General features: G+C 48.3%; 1 protein-coding gene across 1 annotated transcript in view; it reads right to left on the reverse strand.

The window, feature by feature from the left end:
* Positions 1–8,383: 8,383 nt before the first annotated feature.
* NDUFA10 (NADH:ubiquinone oxidoreductase subunit A10) overlaps positions 8,384–21,188 on the reverse strand; it is a 34,363-nt gene continuing 21,558 nt past the window's right edge. The window contains exon 10 of the mRNA XM_062601992.1: positions 8,384–8,828. Coding sequence (XP_062457976.1) covers positions 8,760–8,828 — 69 coding nt within the window. The 3' untranslated portion in view covers positions 8,384–8,759. The remainder of the gene's footprint in view (positions 8,829–21,188) is intronic.

The following is a 21,188-nucleotide window of genomic DNA, read 5'->3' on the forward strand; positions in this document are numbered from 1 at the left end:
GCTAGCCTGGGGAGGGCTGTGGAGGTGCTGAAGTCAACTATGACGGAGATCTGGTGCCTGAAGTGCATGGGATCTGTGGAGGAAAAGGGTTGCTGCTTTGAGCATCCTTCTGCAGGTGTGACAAGGGAGATGAAGTCCCGCCTGTGACTGCAGCAGTGTCAGACAGCTGCAAGGCAATAGAGACTAATCAGGGTAAACCAACCAAATCCCCACGGATCAAAGGCATTGAAGAGGTTTTACCTCGATGCTGCTGAGGTAAGAACTGACAACACCCACCCTTTACAAGCAAATAACTGTACAAACACAGCAAACCGAGCCCCACATGGGCTCCCAATATTTAGAGCATAACACTATTACATAGAATCATAGGACCCCAGACTGGTTTGTGTTGGAAGGGGGCTTAAAGCTCATCCAGTCCCATAGGCAAGGACACCTTCCACTAGAGCAGGTTGCATGAAGCCCCATCCAACCTGGCTGTTCCCGGTTTTCCCCCAAACTCTGCCCATATTTACCCATAAAGATGAACCAGATCCAGTTTCTTTCCGACCCTCACTCGTAGGAGGACACTCGGCTGCTTCTTTGCCCCATCTCCTTCAATAAGGATGAGAGCACCAAGCCATTCACTCCTGATGCCCACAGAGGCAGCGCATCAACCGCTCCCTGCCCTCCATACTCTTTCTGTTCAGAGCCATGAGGGGACACATTTGGGTCCTGGAGCCCCGGTGGGATGGGACACAGCCCAAGGGTACCCAGCAGCATCACTTCCCTGCTCAGCACCTCCAGGACATGAGTTCCGTCCCTGCCAGCATCTACTGCACCAGGCTATGGAGCATGGTCCCAGTGCTTTGGGGCTCTCTGCCTTTGCTCCCCTTCAGCTCAGGTAGGGAGCAGCCTCCCGCTCCAGTGCGGCAGTGACCTCTAGTGACTCTTTTCGGTCCCCGTATCAAGGGGGTAGTGACAAAGACCTGGCCACAGGCTACCACGAAGGATGCTGACCTCGTGCATGGGTCCCCATCACAGGGCTCTGGTTTGTCCCCCAGCCTCCCTGCCACCAACCTGTTCCTCAGAGCTGAGCTGCAGCATCCTCCTGATGCCCAGGTACCTGCTGAAGTCCAAGAGGTGGGAAATACATGAGCCTTATGTTGCTCCTCTGAAGAATCCATCGCCATTTGCTCCTGTATCAACAGGAGGCAGAATTCCCTTTCTGCTCAGGTGAGTCAGCAATGGAAGAGACTGGTTTGTGTTGGAAGGGACCTTAAAGCTCACCCAGTTCCAACCCCTGCCACGGGCAGGGACACCTTCCACTAGAGCAGGTTGCTCCAAGCCCCTGTGTCCAAGCTGGTCTTAAACACTGTCAGGGATGGGGCACAGACAAGAGCTGCACAAAACAGAGCATCTCAGCCAGGGCAGCCATCCCCGGAGCAGAGGAGGGGATGCTGTGGTCCCCAAGGAGGTACCAAAGCAGGAGCTGAGGACAGAATGGGGCCAGGCCATGTGTGGAACAGGCTGTCTGCCCCAGGAAGCATCCATCCATCCATGCTGTGGGGCTCTGCTGTGGTGCTCAGGGGCTGGTCTCTTGGTGCAAGGCCAGACCTTAGTCAGGAGCAAAGGCAGAGAGCACTCAGATTCCAAGTGGATGAACAGAGAGAGGAGGGTGAAAAGCAAAGGGGAGAGAGCAGCCTGCAGAGGAAGGGATGAGCATCACACCATTGGAGGGCAGAGGAAGGACGGGGTCACTGTTTCAGAGTGCAGCACCACAAAGAAGGGCTCAGAGCTCTTCATCATCTTCCTCTTGGGCCACCTCCTGCATTGAGGAGGCTGCAGAAAGCCAGAGCAATGGCGTTGCCTCTGAAAATCAGTGCATTCAAGAACACACATCTTTGAGGCTCCTCTGGTGCCCAATGGCTGGGGCAAAGGACAGAGCTTGTATTGATGCTCTGCAGACAAGGGGGCATTCAGCAGAAGTGCAGAGACAGTAAATTCACCAGTGGTGGAAAGGAAAAAGCATCTTTTGACACAATTTGCCTCCAGGGGAACTCGATGTCATCTGATGCAGGCAAGGGCATGCATCAAACAACTGCTGAGCTCAGCCCTGACTGCTCCTGTGATTCAGACCAAACACTGAATTCCAGAATACAAGTGGGGAAAGCTGCTGAGTGAGCCACACACAGGCACCAAAACCCACCTGGGCTGCCTGCACATAAGGCACCATGCTGGAGAAGTTTTCCCAAGGAGAAAGTTCCTTTCCTGGGAATACAATCTGGGAACAGCTGGGTTACACGCTGCAGGACTTCCTGCAGCTTTCGCAGAACCATGGAATGGTTTGTGTTGGAAGGGACCTTAAAGCTCACCCAGTTCCAACCCCCTGCCATGGGCAGGGACACCTTCCACTAGAGCAGGTTGCTCCAAGCCCCTGTGTCCAACCTGGCCTCCAACACTGCCAGGGATGGGGCAGCCACAGCTTCTCTGGGTACCCTGTGCCAGCGCCTCAGCACCCTCACAGGGAAGAGCTTCTTCCTTATCTATCTCCAACCTGAACTTCCCCTGTTTCAGTTTGAACCCATCACCCCTTGTCTTATCACTGCAGTCTCTCTCTGCATCCTTGTAGCCTCCTTCAGATACTGGAAGCTGCTCTGAGGTCTCCACGCAGCCTTCTCTTCTCCAGGCTGAACAGCCCCAATGTTCTCAGCCTGTCTCCATATAGGAGCTGCTCCAGCCCCTGCTCATCCTCGTGGCCTCCTCTGGACTTGCTCCAACAGCTCCATGTCCTTTTTATGCTGAGGACACCAGAACTGCACAGTGCTGCAAGTGGGGTCTCACCAGACCAGAGCAGAGCATAGAGGCAACATCACCTCCTTTGATCTGCTGCTCACACACCTTTTGATGCAGCCCAGGTCCCTGCTGAACCAGCCCCCTTCTCTCAGGGGGGCAGTTTAAGCTGAATTCCTTGTCCCAGCAGACTGGATTAGTTTGCACAGAGCAACATGGGAAGACCTGGGGATGGTGGCACAACCAGATCAAGCAGCTAGCCCTTCCCGCCCATCTCAGACTGCACCAGGATATATCCCAGCGGGGAAGCCACCAAGGGAGGAGGCTAAGGCTCTCCTGGGATGCTGCGGTGGTTTCCCATGCCTGGGGCTCTCCATTTAGGGGTTAATCACAGCCCCAACCAACAAGCTCTGCCGTTGCTTACCCTGGATGCTGGCACACCCGCCCCAGCGGGGCTGGATGGGGCCACGCTGTGGTATCTCAAACCACACACAGACAGCAGCAGCAGCCTCCCAGACAACACAAAGGCTGGTAACTCAGTTCAAAGTTCTCCCCGGTACAAACACAGGCTCAGAGGGCGATTCGTTACAGCTGGAAAGGAGCTGAAGTTAATTACACAGCACTGAAACATCACGCTTTAATATCACTTCGTTCCCCTTTGGCCAGGCTGACCTGGAATGCTGCTTTGCTCCAGATCCGGAGCAAGCTCCAGATAACATCCTAGCTAAACAAGGGAGAGGCAGGTAATGGGGTACATGACCCCAGCAGAGCACAGGAAAGCAGGTGATGGAGCACAGGGCTACAGCTGGGTGCATTCATAACCATATGGGGTCTTCCTGTTCCTTGTGCTTTCCCTAGGGGGGGCCATGAGCCTCTAGGCTGTTGTTTGAAATCCAGGCAGCTTCTCCCCACCACTACACAGGGCACTTACAGAGGTGATGCTTCTCATGGCCCATAGCCATGGAAAGGGAAGGGACCTTAAAGCTCATCCAGTCTCAGCACCTGCCACAGGCAGGGACACCTTCCAGTAGAGCAGTGTTCAAGGCCAGGTTGGACACAGGGGCTTGAAGCAACCTGCTCTAGTGGAAGGTGTTCCTGCCCGTGGCAGGGGTTGGAACTGGATGAGCTTTAAGGTCCCTTTCAACCCAAACCATTCCATGACTCTATGATCCTATAAAATGGGAAATCCCAGGGTTGTTCTGGGTGTCAGCAGTCAAAGCAGAGTTAAAAGCATGGAGTAAAGGGCCTTTCCTACATGCTCACAGCCTTGGCTGCCCCAGCCCACCCCACAGCAACCAGCAGGCCCATGTATGAAGCTCAGCTCCTCCCAGGAAGGCTGAAGCCCTGCAGAGAGGAATAACAAGACACCAAGGGGAAAACCAGCCCCACAGGGACTCCAGCAGCAATGCATGGGGTGACAATCACCATGGCCAGGGATAAAGAGGAGAGGTTGTGCCACAAAAGTACAGAGATCGATGTGCTGTGCCTGCTGCAACACCAGATGTGCTTCATCTGACCTCACCAGCCCAAAGGGAAGCAGGAGGTTACATGGGAGCAGCCCCAGGACTCACCAACTTGGTGCTGCTTTGCACAGGGAACACTCAGGGATATCCATAGGAGTGGCGGAAGGATCTGGAGGTGCTGACAGGACTTGGGAGCTCATCTCCTGAGGGATGCTTTCATGAGGAGCTGTCAGACACGCTGGCTAATGTAAACTGCACCCACAACACTGAAGACACAGTCTTCCACCCTGCTGCTCTTCATCACCATAGGGGAAGGACTATCATTCCTGTGTTGGGACAGATTGATGCAAGGATTACCTGGATGCTGGACCAAGTCAGCTGAACACAATGCTTGAGCTCAATGCCCTGCCAGCAGGGTTTGCTAATCCCCCCTAACCTCGGATACCTCACTCTGGTTGAGTCCCTCACCTCCCTTCTGCTGTCAAGCTGCAGTATCCATCACTCAGATGATCACTTCACCCTATGGAGAAGTCAGCAGGGATTTGTGAGACCTCTCATGGACCACACTGGCTCTGCTTTCCCATCCTCACTGAAGGTCCAGCCCCTGCCTACCCCAGCCCAAGTTCCAGGACTGTTCCAGTTGGTCACTGAGGACAACAGGAGCCAGAGTTCTACCTGCACCCAACAAAGATAACACATGCAGCCTGATCCACCAGCAACCCTTCCTTGGGTACACACTCGCATTCCCTTGCTTACAGCAATGTGTGGAGACACAGGAACATTGTCCTGGAGGTGCAGCATCCTGTGTGCCAGCTAACACAGCCCTCATCCCCCATGCAGCAGCAGCGGTGTCTGGGATTGTGTCTCCAGGCCATGCTCCATGTGGATCAGAGGTGATCCACAGGCAGGTGGAGGAATGAGGTGTGGTGTCTGCCTCTCTCAGACACATCAAGTTCAGGTATCATTTGTACCTGCAGCTTTTGTTTGGGAGCGTGGAGAACATCAGCAGGGATCAAAGAAGCAGGAGTGGGCCCATCAGATAGAGAAGCAGCTAGGCTGGCCTCCAGCACCTGCAGGAGAATCACATGGCACCAGCAGCAACAGGCTTGGTTTGATCTCGCTGTGAACATGGATTTGGCAAATAAAGACTTGGAAAGGTGGGAACTGGAGCAAAAAGCTGCCTGTTCCCTACATCTTGCCACCCGCCATGACACTGAACAGCAGCTATGGAATGAATGCAGACCTCTTTACAGAGGGAATAGAGGCTTCTAAGAGCTTCTCACCGAGTAGCTGCAAGGGGAAAACATTCCTCTTGCTCATGAAAGCTCCCTTCTCTAGCGTAAAAGAGGAATTCCAACCCACACCACCAAAGCGGGGTGAAGCAGGCTGCTGGGGAGCCAAGGCTTTGCTCATTACTGCAGCAAGGATGTACGGCACATTCTCCTCACTGCATGGGCCCTTTCTGCCAGGGAAAGCCAGGCTGTAGCTCCCTTCAGCCCAAGGAAAGCAGCAGAGAACACAGCTTGGAATGCTTGTTCCATCATGCAGACAGTGATTTATAAAGCACTCATTTCACATCCAAGCTAAGCAGGGTCATGGGAAGCAACACAGTCAGAGAGGGGCTGTTTTGACCAACATGGATGGGAGCTCCCAAGGCCATGCACCTCTGAGCAGCTTGACCAGCATCACATGCACATCAATTATGAATACATAGAGGAGAGACAATCCTTTTCATTGATCATGGAATGGTTTGGGTTGGAAGGGACCTTAAAGCTCATCCAGTTCCAATCCCCTGCCACAGGCAGGGACACCTTTCACTAGAGCAGGCTGCTCCAAGCCCCTGTGTCCAACCTGGCCTTGAACACTGCCAAGGATTGAGCAGCCACAGCTTCTCTGGACAACCTGAATACCTCAACGTGAAGTGCAAAGCACAAGCAGGCTGAGACACATGCAGATAAGCACAGAGGCTGACCATGTCATACCCATAACAGTTCCAGCTGTGCCCCAGCTGACAAGGAAGCTTGTAATGGACATACTGGGAAAGCACAAACATGCACCAGTCAACCCTAGGAAAGGCCATGGGTGGATGACGAAGAGACCAAACCTGAAAAGCTGTAAGCAGAGTTCTTAGAGTGGGATGGGTGTTGGCATGAACTCACAGGTTTCTGAGGCTGAGAAGCAATCTTCACCACCTCATGTGAGACTGTAGCATGTCAAGCCTTCATTTTAGTGGTAGGACCCATTCCCACCCATCTCCCCCTTCTATGCAACCAAAAAGTGAATCCAAGGTGGAGATACCTGCAGGACTGCAGCCACCATGAACACTGATGGTTCTGACCATGGTTTGATGGCTGTAACAGAACCACCACCATTCTCCTGGGATCTGCCTTAGTAAAGCAGGCAGAATCAAGCACGGGATATGACAGGCAAGAGGCAGACTTCCCCACACATTAACACAGGCAGTGAGAACTCAGGATAAGAGGACAGACCACAGATGCTATCACACGTGCACCTACGCAGAACAGCAGAGAGGACTTGGGCCATTTTAGCTTCTCCAGCCTCCCATGAAGACAGATTCATCCAACTGGCACAGCACAGTCCTCAAAACGCAGAATCTTTACAGCTGGTTTGCTAAGAGATGGGTTTTTGAGGTGTTGGAGTGGGAAGGAGGGAAGAGAAGAACACAGCTCCTTCCTACAGCCAGGGGAGAGAAAGTCATTTCCTTTACAGATTCAGTTTATAAACAGTTTTACTTCTAAAGCAGAGTTAAACCCTGGATTAGAACAAAAAAAGAAGTAATCTCAACACACATTTTGTCTTATCCCGCTGCTTTTCCTGCTTGGAATTCAAGTCCTTTCCATCCAAAGCTCAGGTCAGGTCTCAGTGTGCTGCTGGAGCAGGCTTTTAGGAATGCTCTGCACGCCCCACTATGGCAAAGTTGAAGCCAAGAGCTTCCTCAGCACTACACCCAGCCCAAACAGTGCTTTTACCTTCTAGGAGATCCACCACCCAAGTGAGTTACAGTACCTGGAGAACACAGCATGGCTGAGGTGGAAGACACCTGTAAAAACAGAGCTGGGCTGCTCCAAAGGCAACCTAAAGCCACAGCAGATGTTCTTTTCATCTCCATGCTCATTACTCACTGCTGAGAGATGCTGCTCTGGATAGGGAAAGAACAGCTAACACTAATTGCTCAGGATCAAATTGCACAGGAGAAGGCAACAGCCACTCAGGCTGGCAGCTCCTCAGGCATGAGAGCACCAAGATACACCTTCCTGCGGGAGACATGGGATAAGGAAGCCCATTGCTGAGCTGCACCAGGTCCAGTGCCCCAAGAACCAGTCTCTGGAAGGTGAAAAGGCACAAATCATCTTGCAGCAGCTCAAGAAATGCACAGGACTATAAAACTGCATCAGATCTGCTGCATTTTCACTTGCACCCCAGCACTTGCTCATCACTGTGAGGACACCAGCTACATTAGCACAGGATTGGCCCTGTGGCATCAAAGCAGTCAGCCCTTTTGCTTCTAGAAAGCCATAAAACCTGGAAAGAAAATGCTAAGGGATCAGTGGGATGAGCCACATTTCTATCCCACTGCTCAGGTATCCAACCAGGCCCCCAAGGAAAGAATCTTTTCATCTTAGTTTTGATACGGAAAGGGGCTTGGCTGTGGAATGCCTGGCAGCACTTATACTCAGTAAGAGAAGGAGTCAGCCCCTTGTTGGAAACACAGAATCACTGCAGCTTAACTCTGGACAGCACTGCTTGAACCTGTGCCAAAATGCCTCAGTTCTGGGACTAACTCATACCAAATGAATCATCTCTTCACAAAGAATTCCAGCTTGGAGTTTCAGAGACTTGCAAAAATAATAATTACATTTGTCTCTCATACCCAACAAACATTTTCATGTCATGCCCATGCAATGGAAGAAGCTCGGAGTACAACTGGTAGCGATTAGTTTGGCGGGGGTTTTATACTGTTTCAATTGAGATCAACATTTATTCCTTTCTCTCAATGAACATTCTGCTTTCCTCCTTTGATGCTGATGTCCAGTAAGAGGCTTTCAGAACACTATCCAAGCTTGGGGTTTCTTAGCATGTGCACTCTTCTAATGAAACTAAGAAAACCCCACGCATGACACAGCAAGAAATTCACTTGTGAGAGCCAGGAAGAGACAGGTTTAATTTCTTTTGATTCAGCAAAACAACAAGAATCCTGGATAATAAATCACAGCCTTGATGAAGAGCAAGTCCAGCGCTGATCTCAAGTCAGCCCCTGTAATCCCAGATCACTTTGCTATCACACATAAACCAGCCAACATCCAAAGCACCCCAAATTCATCAGGGAAGAACAAAGCAGAATAAAGTGATTCCCCTTCTAAGGGCTTATTCTCCTAAGCTGGAAGATGATTTAACCAGTGTTTTCTTCGTGCTACACAACTGATGGAGAGCAGGCACACACTGAACTCGGCTGCTTCACTCAAGTGCTGTGGTCCATTGCTGTTAGGGCTCTGAAGGGAGCTGACTTCACTTGAGCCAAATCCACTTGTCACCAACATCAGCGTTGTAGCCTTGCCTGAAGTTGCGACCAGGAAGCTAGAAAAAAGCAGAAAGGGCAGTCAGAAACATGTCTCTTTTGCTCTTTATGGAAACCTCTACATTTGTTTTCACCACACAATGATTGAAACTTCATTCTTTGAAAGAACCGAGCTATGCAGTTGCAGGGGGGACCCACAAAAACCACTATGCCATAACGGTTATTTAAACTAGGCTCATAATCTCAACAGCACAACAGCACCTGGATTCATCCAGCTCTTCTCCCCTACACACCCCTGTCCCCAGTTTTAGGAAGAGATGACACGTCTAACCACAGCATATAGCAATCACTCACTAGAATCTCATGCCAAAATAGGAATACATTATTAAATACATGAAGTATTTCAGGCATGAAATACTGAGCTAATGACAACATTAAATTAAACCGTTCAAATGAAATCACATCTTTAGACTTCAAGAGCTGAACTTAACTTCATTAAAGCAAAAGCATCATCTGCCTGTCTCCAAAAACAAAGCCAGAAACCACTACTCAACCCCTACCCAAAATTCAGCAGCATGGACATGCCTTTAGCCACAGTTCCCAAACCAGGGCTTGAAGAAGCACAGTAATGTCACACCAAGTTATCCCTCTGGAGGGCTGATTTGCACCTCACTGTGGCTGGGGAGCACAGCAGGAAGCCTTTCCTTCTGGCAGCATCTCAGCAGCTTGGGCTGGTTGTATAGGTTACAAGAGTTAGCATGCAAGGAGCAGTTCTGAGCCTACTGCATGGACTGGAGTGCTCGGAGAGGGGACATCAGCTGTACTAGAGCACTGGAAGGGGGACATTAGATATACCAGGGAAGCTGGAGAGTCTGCACTCTCATCATGGAGGCAAAGCAAGTTATCACTGAGATGAGAATAAATGGAGGTAAATCACAGCAGCAGTACCTTCGCCTGGCAGCCAAGAAGGACAAGAGCATCCTAGCCTGTATCAGCACCAGTGTGGCAGCAGGGCCAGGGCCCTGCATGGGGCACTGGTGAGGCTGCACCTGTAATCCTGTGTTCATTCCTGGGCCCCTCACTACAAGAGGGACACTGAGGTGCTGGAGCGGGGCCAGAGAAGAGCAGTGGAGCTGGTGCAGAGTCTGGAGCACAAGTGTGATGGGGAACGGCTGAGGGACCTGGGGGGTTCAGTCTGGAGAAGAGAAGGCTCAGGGGGGACTTTATCACTCCCTACAACTGCCTGACAGGAGGATGGAGCCGTGAGGGGGCTGGGCTCTGCTGCCAAGGAACAAGGGATGGGACAAGAGGAAGCGGCCTCGAGCTGCACCAGGGGAGGTTTAGATGGAGCTGAGGAACAATTCCTTCCCCACAGGGTGCTCAGGCATTGGAACAGGCTGCCCAGGGCAGGGCTGGAGTCACCGTCCCTGCAAGTGCTCACACACTGTGGAGACGAGGCCTCAGTGCCATGGGTTAGTGGTGGCCTTGGCAGTGCTTGGATTCAATGATCTTATAGGTTTTTTCCACCCTCAAGGATTCTGTGATTCTAAGCAGTCCTAGCACTTGAGCCAAAAGCTGATGGCAGAGGAGCTGCAAGCAGGTTTTTTTTAAGGTCCCTTCTAACCCAAACCACTCTATTATTTGGGAGTTCAAGGAGTTGTGTCTAGACCTAGAAATAACAGTCTGTTACCTCCAAGCCTGTGAAAGGACCTGAGACACTGAAGAGCTATAGTCCATCAGGCCAACCAAACAGATGTCCCATAGCCATACCCTTACACCACGGTCAGGAGGAAGAGGATACACACAACAATGTGGATGGTGCATTGGCACAGGAAGCCCAGCCTGGCCCTCTCAGCCTGCTGCCACATGCAGACACAGTGCAAAAGCATTCGGGGAGTGTTCCCGACACAAAAACCAGTGGCCAAGCTGTTCTACCTCCAGCTTTAAGGATGCGGGCAAAGAGGCTGCTGAAGTAGCAGCCATTTTAAGAGGTTACAGACCCAGCACACCCAGAACTACAAGAGAAAGCCTGCCAGGATGGTTGAAATAGCAAGCTCCCTTTACACAGTGTATGGGCTCTCTCTGCAGGCAATGGAAGAGCTCCTCCAGGCAAGGCAGGCTGTGTTGGGTCAGCAGAAACACACTCCTGTGACAGAAGACTCCCCACAAGCATGCCAACAATGCTGTCATCAAAACCATCTCCTAACAAGTTGCTTTGCAAAAGCAACACACATTTGCAGTGCAGTTTCAGCCTGAATACACAGAAACCAGGCTCTGTACCCACTACATAACTGAGCCATGGGAATCAAACCAGCCAGCAACATGCAGTGCATGAAGGAGCTGCTCTGGCAATTGTTCTGAACTGAGGGATCCTATGGAGGCTCAAGTGTTAAAGCAATCCCCTTCAGACAGTACTGACCATGACCTGAATGTCAGAGCTGCATAGGTTCTAGCTCCAAAAGCAGAATCTATGTCCAGAGCCTCTTCTCCTTCCTGTCTCCAGGAATGATAAAACAGCGTTCATCGTCAAGATACAAAAATGGAATCAAGAAGAAACCCACCAAGCAAAAGGAAATGAGCTCTGGGAGAAAGCCTGAAGCAAGCAATGCTGTTATAATGAAACTCTTCCTCTATAAATAAGCTCTCCACTGGCAGCCTTTACAAATAATGAAGCACAGATCATCTGCTCATCTCCACGTAAGTGCTGGTTTCACACAGGACCCCTGACTTGGCCTGATGATTTCCCCTTTCAAAAGGCTGTAAGAGGATCCTGTTTGAGAGAGCAGCCCCTGCAGAGAGAAGCAAGACTCAACTTGATGAAATCTATACTCAACTCCACAACCCCAGCTATTGAATCCAGGATGAAGCCTGTTGTGTTGAGGAAAAGGGGGGAGTGATGTTTGATGGGGTGGGCTTTATTATTCAACTGAAGGTCTCTAAGACACTTCTTGCATTAAAACATCAGCCTAAAAGATGACTTCCACCTCCTTCATGAGGCATCCCCTCCCCTGCCTTGTCACAAGCCATTCCTGATTGCTGTTTCCAAGGGGTTTCATTTAAAGTTGTCTTTAATGTCTTGTCTAAACAGCAGCAGAAACCATGCAGCCCTGCTAAGAGCCCCTCCAGCTGAGCAAAGAGGAGATGTGAGATGAAAGCAAATGATTGCTATCTCTGCCCTGCAAACGTACAGTGGTGAGCTAGGGAGGACATCAGACCTGCTGTGACCAGCCTGTATCTATTAATTCAAGCACAAACCCAGCTCTCCCTGGGCCTCTCCAGGCACCACGTAATTGGCCTTTTGATACTTGAAGAGAGTCCCAGATAAGTGCATTATTAAAGCAACAGGAGCTCTCTGGGAAAACACAGGAGTTGACAGTTTTGTTTCTTGGGTAAATGTGCCCTCTTTACAAGATACAATACAAATCCCCAGAGAATTTTATTCATTGTCCAAAACAAATTCCCCATGTGCCTTTGCTTAAAGACATGCACTACATCAAAGCCAATTTTAGAATAAGTATTCATTCATATTCCAGTGTTCACAGTGGGGATTGGAAGAAGCAGTCTGGTTTGGGGGTATGTTACACCCAAGCTTTCAAAATAGCCCCCCAAAAAAGAATTGGGAAGAGGAAGGCACAACAAGTAAATCCCATATTACCCAGCAAGCAGATGGATGTGAATTTATGGTCTGTGCACTGTCTGCACCAAGTACAAGGAACAGATGAGTTCCCAAGAAGAGGCTCTTCAAGGCTCACTTATGTACCATAGCAAATAAGCTGCACTACTAGGAACAACCCATTCCAGAGAGGAGGAAGCTGGTGATCTTTCAGCACTTCTTGAGCATTAGGTTGCCCAGAGAAGCTGTGGCTGCCCCATCCCTGGCAGTGTTCAAGGCCAGGTTGGACACAGGGGCTTGGAGCAACCTGCTCTAGTGGAAGGTGTCCCTGCCCATGGCAGGGGGTTGGAACTGGATGAGCTTTAAAGTCCCTTCCAACCCAAGCCATTCCATGAATCTATGATTTGGAAAACTACTGGAGTAGGGTTCATTCCTGTTCTTGAGGTCTTCCGCCTCCTCCCACCGGAACAAACGTTTGCCCAATGTCACAAGGAGCCTGAATTAAACCAGCCAAATTAAAACACTCTGCTGAATGGAATGAAGAGCACATTGCCTACAAGAGTAGCCTCTACAGTACCCATCCTCTCATCTCTCTGCTGCACAGCTCAAGCCAGCCCTGCAGCTTGGCTGGATTATTCCACAAGCTTCATCAACCCCCTTGCCCAGGGAGAAGCTATTTACTTCTCCTGGCTAGGTTAGTTGTAGGTGACTCTGCAGTGGTCTGGTATCTGGCTAACTGAGCTTGCAAAGACTGGTGGGAGCACCAAGGAAGATGTGGGTATGGAGAAAGTGCTGCTTTTTGTGACAAGAAATGGTTAAATTGGTGTTCCAAATGGCACACAGCTTAAGTTCTCAGCCTATTCTGCCCATAGCTGCTTAGCAAGGACAAGAGCAGAAGCAGGAACAAGTGGCCAGCCCTGAGTACAAGATACAGGTAGTCAATGGCTTGAATGACTCCTCGCTGAAGGATACTACTGACAAAACTAGAAGGTTTTATGGGAAACCAAGTAGGAATTTGGAAGAGACTTGACTTTTCCACAAGCCTTGTGCTTTACAACTCAGAACTATAATGACAATCATCAAAGCCACATCACTTCATCATTTGCAAGTGGCTGGCACATTCACAGGAACACTCCCTATGTGTTACCTGCAAATCACACCTGAATAAGACCAAAGAAAAGGTGTGACTTAATGGCTACATTAATAATAGTAGTGTGTTCTATGATGCATGATCAATTATTAACACAATGTCTCCACAGGTAAGAAGAACACAGGGTCAACTAAATCCCTTCAAACCCTCTAAGGTCCTTCACTAACATCAGCCCAAAGAGACCTATGGAGCCACAAACAGGTCCAGCAGCAAGTGCACAGAAAGCAGTTGACCATCACACCAAAGCTTAACCATCCTTCCCAGGAAGAGTAAAAAAAGCCATGTTATTATCACAGCAGCCACCTAGACACATGCTTTGCAATGCAAGAATTCAGTCTCTGCTCTTAGACGCAGCAGATAGGACAGATATCCCAGTGGACAAACCCAACAGCTCACACACATCACCATGGCAGGAGGCAAGTGTGAGCTCTTGTAAGGTCACATATTTTTCCACTCCATGGAAATGGATAAGACAGAGACTCAAGTCCTGCTTTGCTGCATTACACTGTGCAGAACTTCCATTTGGCAGCAAGGATTAGCTCCAAAAGGATGTGATAAAATCTACCACACAGAGCATAAAACTAATGAAATGAGCTGTACCCAAAGGTAGAGCCAGCTCAAAGGAATGAAACTGCTCAACTTGAAAAGAGCATTAGGAAAAAGATGAAAACAAGATCCTCTCCTCAGTTAAATGAAGATCCCTGCCATGGAAGTGTCTCTCAAAGCTATAAACATGATGAAAAGCCCTATCAAGTCTTTCAGGCTGCAGAGCAGCACACAGCAGCAGCAGGCTGTTTGCTACATGCTGCGCCTGCACTTCAGAGCTCCTCACAGCAATTGCCAAGCAGACAGGTACAGGGAGAGCTCTGGAGAGTCTGAACAACCTGAAAAGGTCTCCATCCATCAGGACAGAGTCTGTGGTTTGCCAAGAGCTCAGGAGCAGAAGGAATTACTAGTTTTTTCCTTCTACTCTTATGCTGCTTTCTACTCATGGCTGAGCTTAACAGCTAAATTAGATCTATAAATAGCATGTTTGGAGCAGCACTGATCAAAGAGCACTCGAAACCAGAGTCGTTGCTCTGCAAGCATGGGCTCTTTCATCAATAACCAAATCCTTTTGGTTAGTGGCTGTTTCTAACAAGTACAATAACAGCATCCTCCAGCACTGCTGTCAACTAAGGTTATTGCTTTTCCCAGTAGAAACCCTGACTTCCAGAAATTTGTTGTCAGTGTTTGCTGTTGGCACACACCTATAATCTAGGAGCATGTAGAATGTATTGGCTGTATTCTGGAAGAGTTTGGTTCCTATGTAACAGAGCAACAGCTCAAAAGAAGGGCAGGAGAGTGTAACACTCACCAAACACACATTCAAGGTGGAACTGGTTCAGTTTCCAAAGGATTGGCACAGAATTGGATAGACGCTTGTTTACAGCTTCACTCCTGCCATTCTTTACTCATACAAAAACTCTTCAGGCTGTTAACATTCATTAAAGGCCAAGTAACAAGAGGACCCAAAACCTTTACTGAACTGAGGTTAAAACCAATCCAATTTGCTGAAATTGTTCAGTGAATATTGACTTACCCTTCATTCAGGTATTGACAAAGACAGGCAAGACAATAGAAACCTATTGAAAAGAGAAGCGTCCATAAGGAGGACACAGGAGCTTAAGCAGGAATCTCTTTTGGACAAGTGAATGTGTGACAATTTGAACAACTACAAATACCACAACCAATCTAACATGTATCTCTAGGCTTGCTTTTGTAGGACAAAGCAAGCAACAGAGCCCAGCTAAATATTCTATTGCAGTGTTCCTCCACACTGCCTAGTTGCCCTTAAGACTACTCTCCATAGCAGCAAAATAACCCGTACCTTGTTTTTCCTTGGCAAATATGTTAGAAATACCAGTTATCCACTATAGAGAGCAAACTTTCTACAGGAAAAAGCCAAGTAAGTGTATCCAAGCCAGATGAAGTGTTAACCACAAGTTTGCTTTTCTAACAGGACAGGTAAAATGCATCACCTCTTACCTTTCCTTAGGTTCATGGAATCCCAGACTGGTTTGGGTTGAAGGAACCTTAAAGCTCATCCAGTTCCAACCCCCTGCCATGGGGGTTGCACTAGAGCAGGTTGCTCCAAGTCCTGTCCAACCTGGCCTTGAGCCCTGGCCTTGAACCTTGGGGCAGCCACAGCTTCTCTGGGCAACCTATTCCAGTTTTGTCATTCCTAGGTTTTAGTTATCCTTCTGGATCTTCTGCTCTTACGAATATTAAGCCAGGCAGCATCCTGTTACTTTAGAAAGGGCTAAAAATATTTTGCAGTGATAAAACAGATAAAAAAGAACAACTTAAATTAAGCCTTTCCTTATTTATCACATGTCTGTTTTCATCCCTCCCTGGATTCAAGAGCAGAGGGCTGGCTATTAGAGCTGTCAAATCCCTCCATTAATATAAGAATTAGAAGGGAAGACCTTGACCCTAAACAAAAGGATCTTCATCAAGCCAAGATAGCAAGAGAGAGAAAACAGCAGATTGTATCAAAGACAGCCACTCTGGTAACAATCACAAGCATGGAGAACAAAGATATCCCCATCTCCCAACTCCTGCAAAGTAGGAAGAGAATTCATGGCTTAGATAAAGCCTATCACAGCAGCTGTGCTTTATATGCATGCATGGGTAATATCATCTGTGCATACAAGTATAACTGGTGAAAGGGGTTGTTTTTTTTAGGGAAGCCTGTAGCTTTTACTGTAACCCAATACAACAGTCCAAAGCCAAGATGTTGAGGACCCCAGCACACAACATCAGCACACTGAACCTCACACTGCATCATTTGGACACAAACACTCCCGGTTGTTGAGCACGACTTTGGCTTCCTCAAAGCTCAAGGATTTCTTTTGTAGTTCAGGGTCTTTTAAATGGAGATTTGTGTGCAAGCCAGGAGTGCTCTGCACTCTGGAGGAAGTCTTCCCTTAATGTTCTCCCTGTTGGGCTAGTTAAGATTTTGATATGCTCTTATAACACTCTCGGGTTCAGGTTGTGAGGCTGAGAGGTGATTAATGTTGTGGGCTCAACCTTCCTGTCACTCAAAAGCTCACTCTGTGTTACAGCTAGCTCTCTGCATCTCCCTAAATACCTGGAGGCCTGGCAGACATTGCACACGTGAGGATTTCCCCTCCTAAGGTTGCATCCTTATGAAAAAGAGGGTAATAAAAAGCCTGGGAAAAAGCATGGGACTCTCCTCCCCTCTAACCTGTTGCCTCTTCTACACTGGCTGCTATGCAAGGCTGCAGGGGTCTGGCAGCCACACACTCCCAGGTCCTGAGGCCAAAAGGAGGAGGATGAGAAGCAGGATAACAAGGCAGCTGATCTGATGTAAGGAGTAAAAACCCTACCTCTGCTAGGTTAGCAAGCTGAAGGGACTTGCCAGAGGTACAATTATGGGAGCAGGGCTGCACCTCATAGCAGTAACTAGTTCTTTCCTTGTCTCATGGTCAGCATCCCTATACTCCAAAAGCAGTCTTCCACCAAGAGAAAAGGGCAGGGAAACAAAATAAGAGCCTCTCTACCTTTTGCTTTAAGTATTAGGTGGCAAAATCTAAGCCACTCATTTTGTCCCTGCTCAATCCACAGCTGCACTGACAAGGATGGACAAAGCAGGATCATTACTGCTGCTCAATAAGGCTCTGCTTTCCTCACATAGGGGATACAGGCTACACAGTTGAGCTCACCACAGCAAGTGACACTGAGCAAGAAGTTTTGAAGGAGGACAATGAGAATCATGAAGGAAGAGACTCAACGGATCAAAGTTAAAGTGCCACAATCAGCAACTAGTCAGTGCATAGCAAGGAAAAGCAGTGAGAGGGTAAAGAAAGGAAGGGAAGCACATGGCTCAACAGTGCAAGAGCACTTCAGGTTGAAAGATGCCAACAAAGCTATTCTAAGAAAGCCCTACGCACACAAGCACAGGCACTCGCTGGAGCTGGAAGTCATGTTGGAATAGGAAGAGACTTTGAAGGTAGTTCAAGAGGATGGAATAAATCCTTCAAAGGATTCATCACAACTGCCTGCTTCAAGGATACAGTACGAATCCCTGACTTCCTCTGGAAGTCAGGCTAACAAAAGATACATCTCGGTACAGGATCTGCCTTAGCACAGAGTGAGCTTTTTAGGTGCCTAGGCCTGTCTGAAGAAGAATCTGTGCCCAAGCATTTGGGCATTTTAATATACATCCCAGCACATATACTTACATAATTCCAGCAGACTCTAAAGAGGATGGGATACTTTTCCTACTGCACAACCTGATCCCCCCACAGAGAAAGGCTGAGGTAAGAAAAAGAACCAAATCCTGAAGGACCTTAAAGCTCATCCAGTTCCAGCCCCCTGCCACGGGCAGGGATACCTTGGAGCAGGTTGCTTCAAGCCCCGTCCAAGCTGGCCTTGAACAATGCTAGGGATAGGGCAGCCACAGCTTCTCTGGTGACATGAAAAAGGAAGCTTTCAGCTCTTAAAAGTGAAGGAATTCCCCATTCCAATGGGCCAAGTGATCTCCAGGACTTCAGGCTCTGGAACACTTTGTGATAAGCTGATCATTTCCTTATGTTCTGCAGTGAAAAAAAGTGGCAAAGGCTATTTTAAACGTCTCCAGCTTTGTTTTCAGAGCTAAAGACAGAGGTGATGACTTGAATATGAACCTTAGACAGCACAGCTGCACTTTTAGGTACACAGCAAAAAGCCTGCACACGTCAAAGAAGCCTTTTTTCAGCACCCCTAGGAGATGCAGCAGGACTTGCCAACAGCATTCAGGAGTGTGAAGTACATAAGTACATTATTTAAGTACACTGATTCCATTAAACAGAACCATTTGTTTTCATCTGCTCTGCAAACACATCTGCTTAAGTGCTCCAGTTTCACAAGGCACACATGGAATTTGGAGCATTATCCATAGGGATTGTGCGCAGTTGGAAGAAAGCAGAGATACAGCAGTTGTTAAGGGGGGGGGAAAGTCTTTACTAGTCTGACAGTTCCTAAAATACTGTTGCTTCAGTGAAGAATGAACATGCTTATATCTGATCTACAAATCCTGACTAAAAGGTTACTCTTCCCTTGCCAGAAAAGCATCTTCAGAAGTTTACAACTGCTTGAGCAGAGCAGCTGAACCCTGCCAGATAACTTGATGCTAAGAGAAGGCTGCAGAAAGCCACCTCCTCACATGCAAAAAGAACACTTGGAGGATTTACATTACAAAATAGCATGTTTCTAGGATTCAGAGCGCTCTGTGGCTACCTCATTCGTTTGTGTAAAAGCACGCATTAGGCAAATCTTGGACTCTGAAGAGAGTTTCCTCCTCCTCCTTCTTGGTTGCTCCTGACTAATGAGTATTATGAAGCAAACCCAGCTTCTGCCTGGAATTTGTGAATCCCTGAAAAGCACCATTATTAGACAGCATGAAGTGTGTACATGCACCTCTGAAAAACACAGCACTCCACTGCCTATTGGTATGATCAAGGGTTTATGAGTAGTTGCAGGACAAAAATGCCCTCTGCAAAGCAGTGTTTCTGGGGTAAACATCATTACAGGCAATTTCAAAGCACAGATTTCCCACAAGGAAAAGTTAAAGTTCTGTAATTATACCATCATTAAGGTTTTACTTACAAGTCATGTGAGTTATAATCCCACTGTCTTCAACTGCACTGCTGTAACCATAGGCATGGGCAAGCACAAGGACTTAGGGTTCCCTCTTGTTCGATCCAGCAACCTCATAGCCAAGATTTGTATGTCTAGAAGTTCACCCTGCACTGGTTGGTCTCATGCTGTATCACCTCTGAACATAAGGCTTGTCTTACAAAGAAAGCCCCACCTTCATTTGCTAAACAAAGCTGGAGGGAAAAACATGGATCTTCAAAGTTTCATACAATCCCAGACTGCTTTAGGCTTAAGGGACCTTAAAGCTCATCCCTGTCCACCCTCCACTAGAGCAGGTTGCTCCAAGCCCCTGTGTCCAACCTGGCCTTGAACACTGCCAGGGATGGGGCAGCCACAGCTCCTCTGGCCACCCTGTGCCAGCGCCTCAGCACCTTCACAGGGAAGAAATTCTGCCTTAGAGCTCATCTCAGTCTCCCCTCCAGTAGGTTAAAGACATTCTCCTTGTCCTGTGCTTAGAGGCCCTTGTCCAAAGCCCCTCTCCAGGTTTCTTGTAGCTCCTTTAGGCACTGGAGCTGCTCTAAGGCCCTTCAACACAAAGAATTCAGTTCCTAGAACAGGAAACAGTGTGGGTGGCTGCCTTTGTGCTTCCTCTTCCAGTAGCTTATCGGAGTAGGAAAACTCAGCATTGTTTGCACTGTACAGCATCCCTACAGATTCCCCATCCTTGAAGGATTTCAAGTGTCTAAGCATCCAGTGAGTAGCTAGTATTGCCTGAATTGAACAGAATGGTTCATAAAGTGTACAACTCCTCCTTATTCCAAAGGACATTATCACTTTCCACAGTACTTTCCTCATCCAGGGCCTAAAAGCATGCCTGCAGAAGGGAGACTAAATTTTGGCAATAGTCTTTCTGTACTGACAGCACTCAGCTTCTGCTGCCAACTCACTGGCATCGAGCAGAGCAACCCAAGAGTGCAGCTTTCCATTCCAGGTATCCACATTCCTCCTCCTAAGCATCCCCTTTGCTACATCTACAAGGCAGGGCACAGTTTTTGCCTGGAAGGCAGCTATTTGATGAGCCAGGGGACAAAGAGGACCGTGCTGTTGTACAGCCTCTAGCTTTCAGAAGTATTACCACTGGTTCTCAGCACACAGCACCGAGGTCACACCTAGCTGTGTGTCAGGCAGCCTCAATAATTCCCAGCTCCACTGCAAAGTGCTATTTCAGCCCCCAAAACCCTCTCATCTTCAGGAAGAAAGGCACTGCCAGTACAGATGGATGTTGCATGCTGGCAACAAGTCATGCAGCAGATCCCTCTGAAATATGTGCTGCACAAGCACAGACGTCTCTTGGAGCGAAGGGCTCCAAAAATCCTCAGTCTGAGCTTGAGGTTCTGGACTTCAAAATGTGGTAGCTAGAAGCAGGGAATTCTGACAGCAATTTCCCATATGTACCAGGGAGTTTTCAGACCCATTAGAGAACTTCAAGGAGTACTGAGATGCTTCCTGCTGCTTCAACCTTTAGCTCGAACTCAGTTTACAAGTTGGAAAGACTAAATCTGGATTGAGGCAGAACAGGGTGAATTCAGAAGCCTCTTTATCACATAGCTAAATGAAGAGAAACAAATTATGTTACATACCCACAGGGACTTCTGAACTGATATTCCAAGAGGAACACACTGATAGGTCAGAGTTTCCAAACCAACCTGTCTATTGCAGTTTTTGTCCCTGCCCATGGAACTGGATGATCTTAGGGTCCTTTCCAACACAAACCATTCTATTATTCTATGACTTTCATTTCAGGAAGAGACTGCATATTAACAGGAACAGAAAAAAATAAAACTATGGCTTGCTATTAAGCAAATCATGGTTTACAACTATTTATATAGATCTTTATTTGTCTTCAGTAATCGCTTCAAGGGCGGGGGGGGAGGAAAATCCAAAGCAGCAGCAGAGATTTCAACCCAGCTTGAAACTGGACCATCACCTGCAACTGTCAGCAGTGCCACAAGT

Source organism: Pezoporus occidentalis, unplaced genomic scaffold (genome assembly GCF_034315485.1).
Source record: "Pezoporus occidentalis ecotype Australia unplaced genomic scaffold, CSIRO_AGI_Poc_V1 ctg118, whole genome shotgun sequence".
NCBI lineage: Eukaryota > Metazoa > Chordata > Aves > Psittaciformes > Psittacidae > Pezoporus > Pezoporus occidentalis.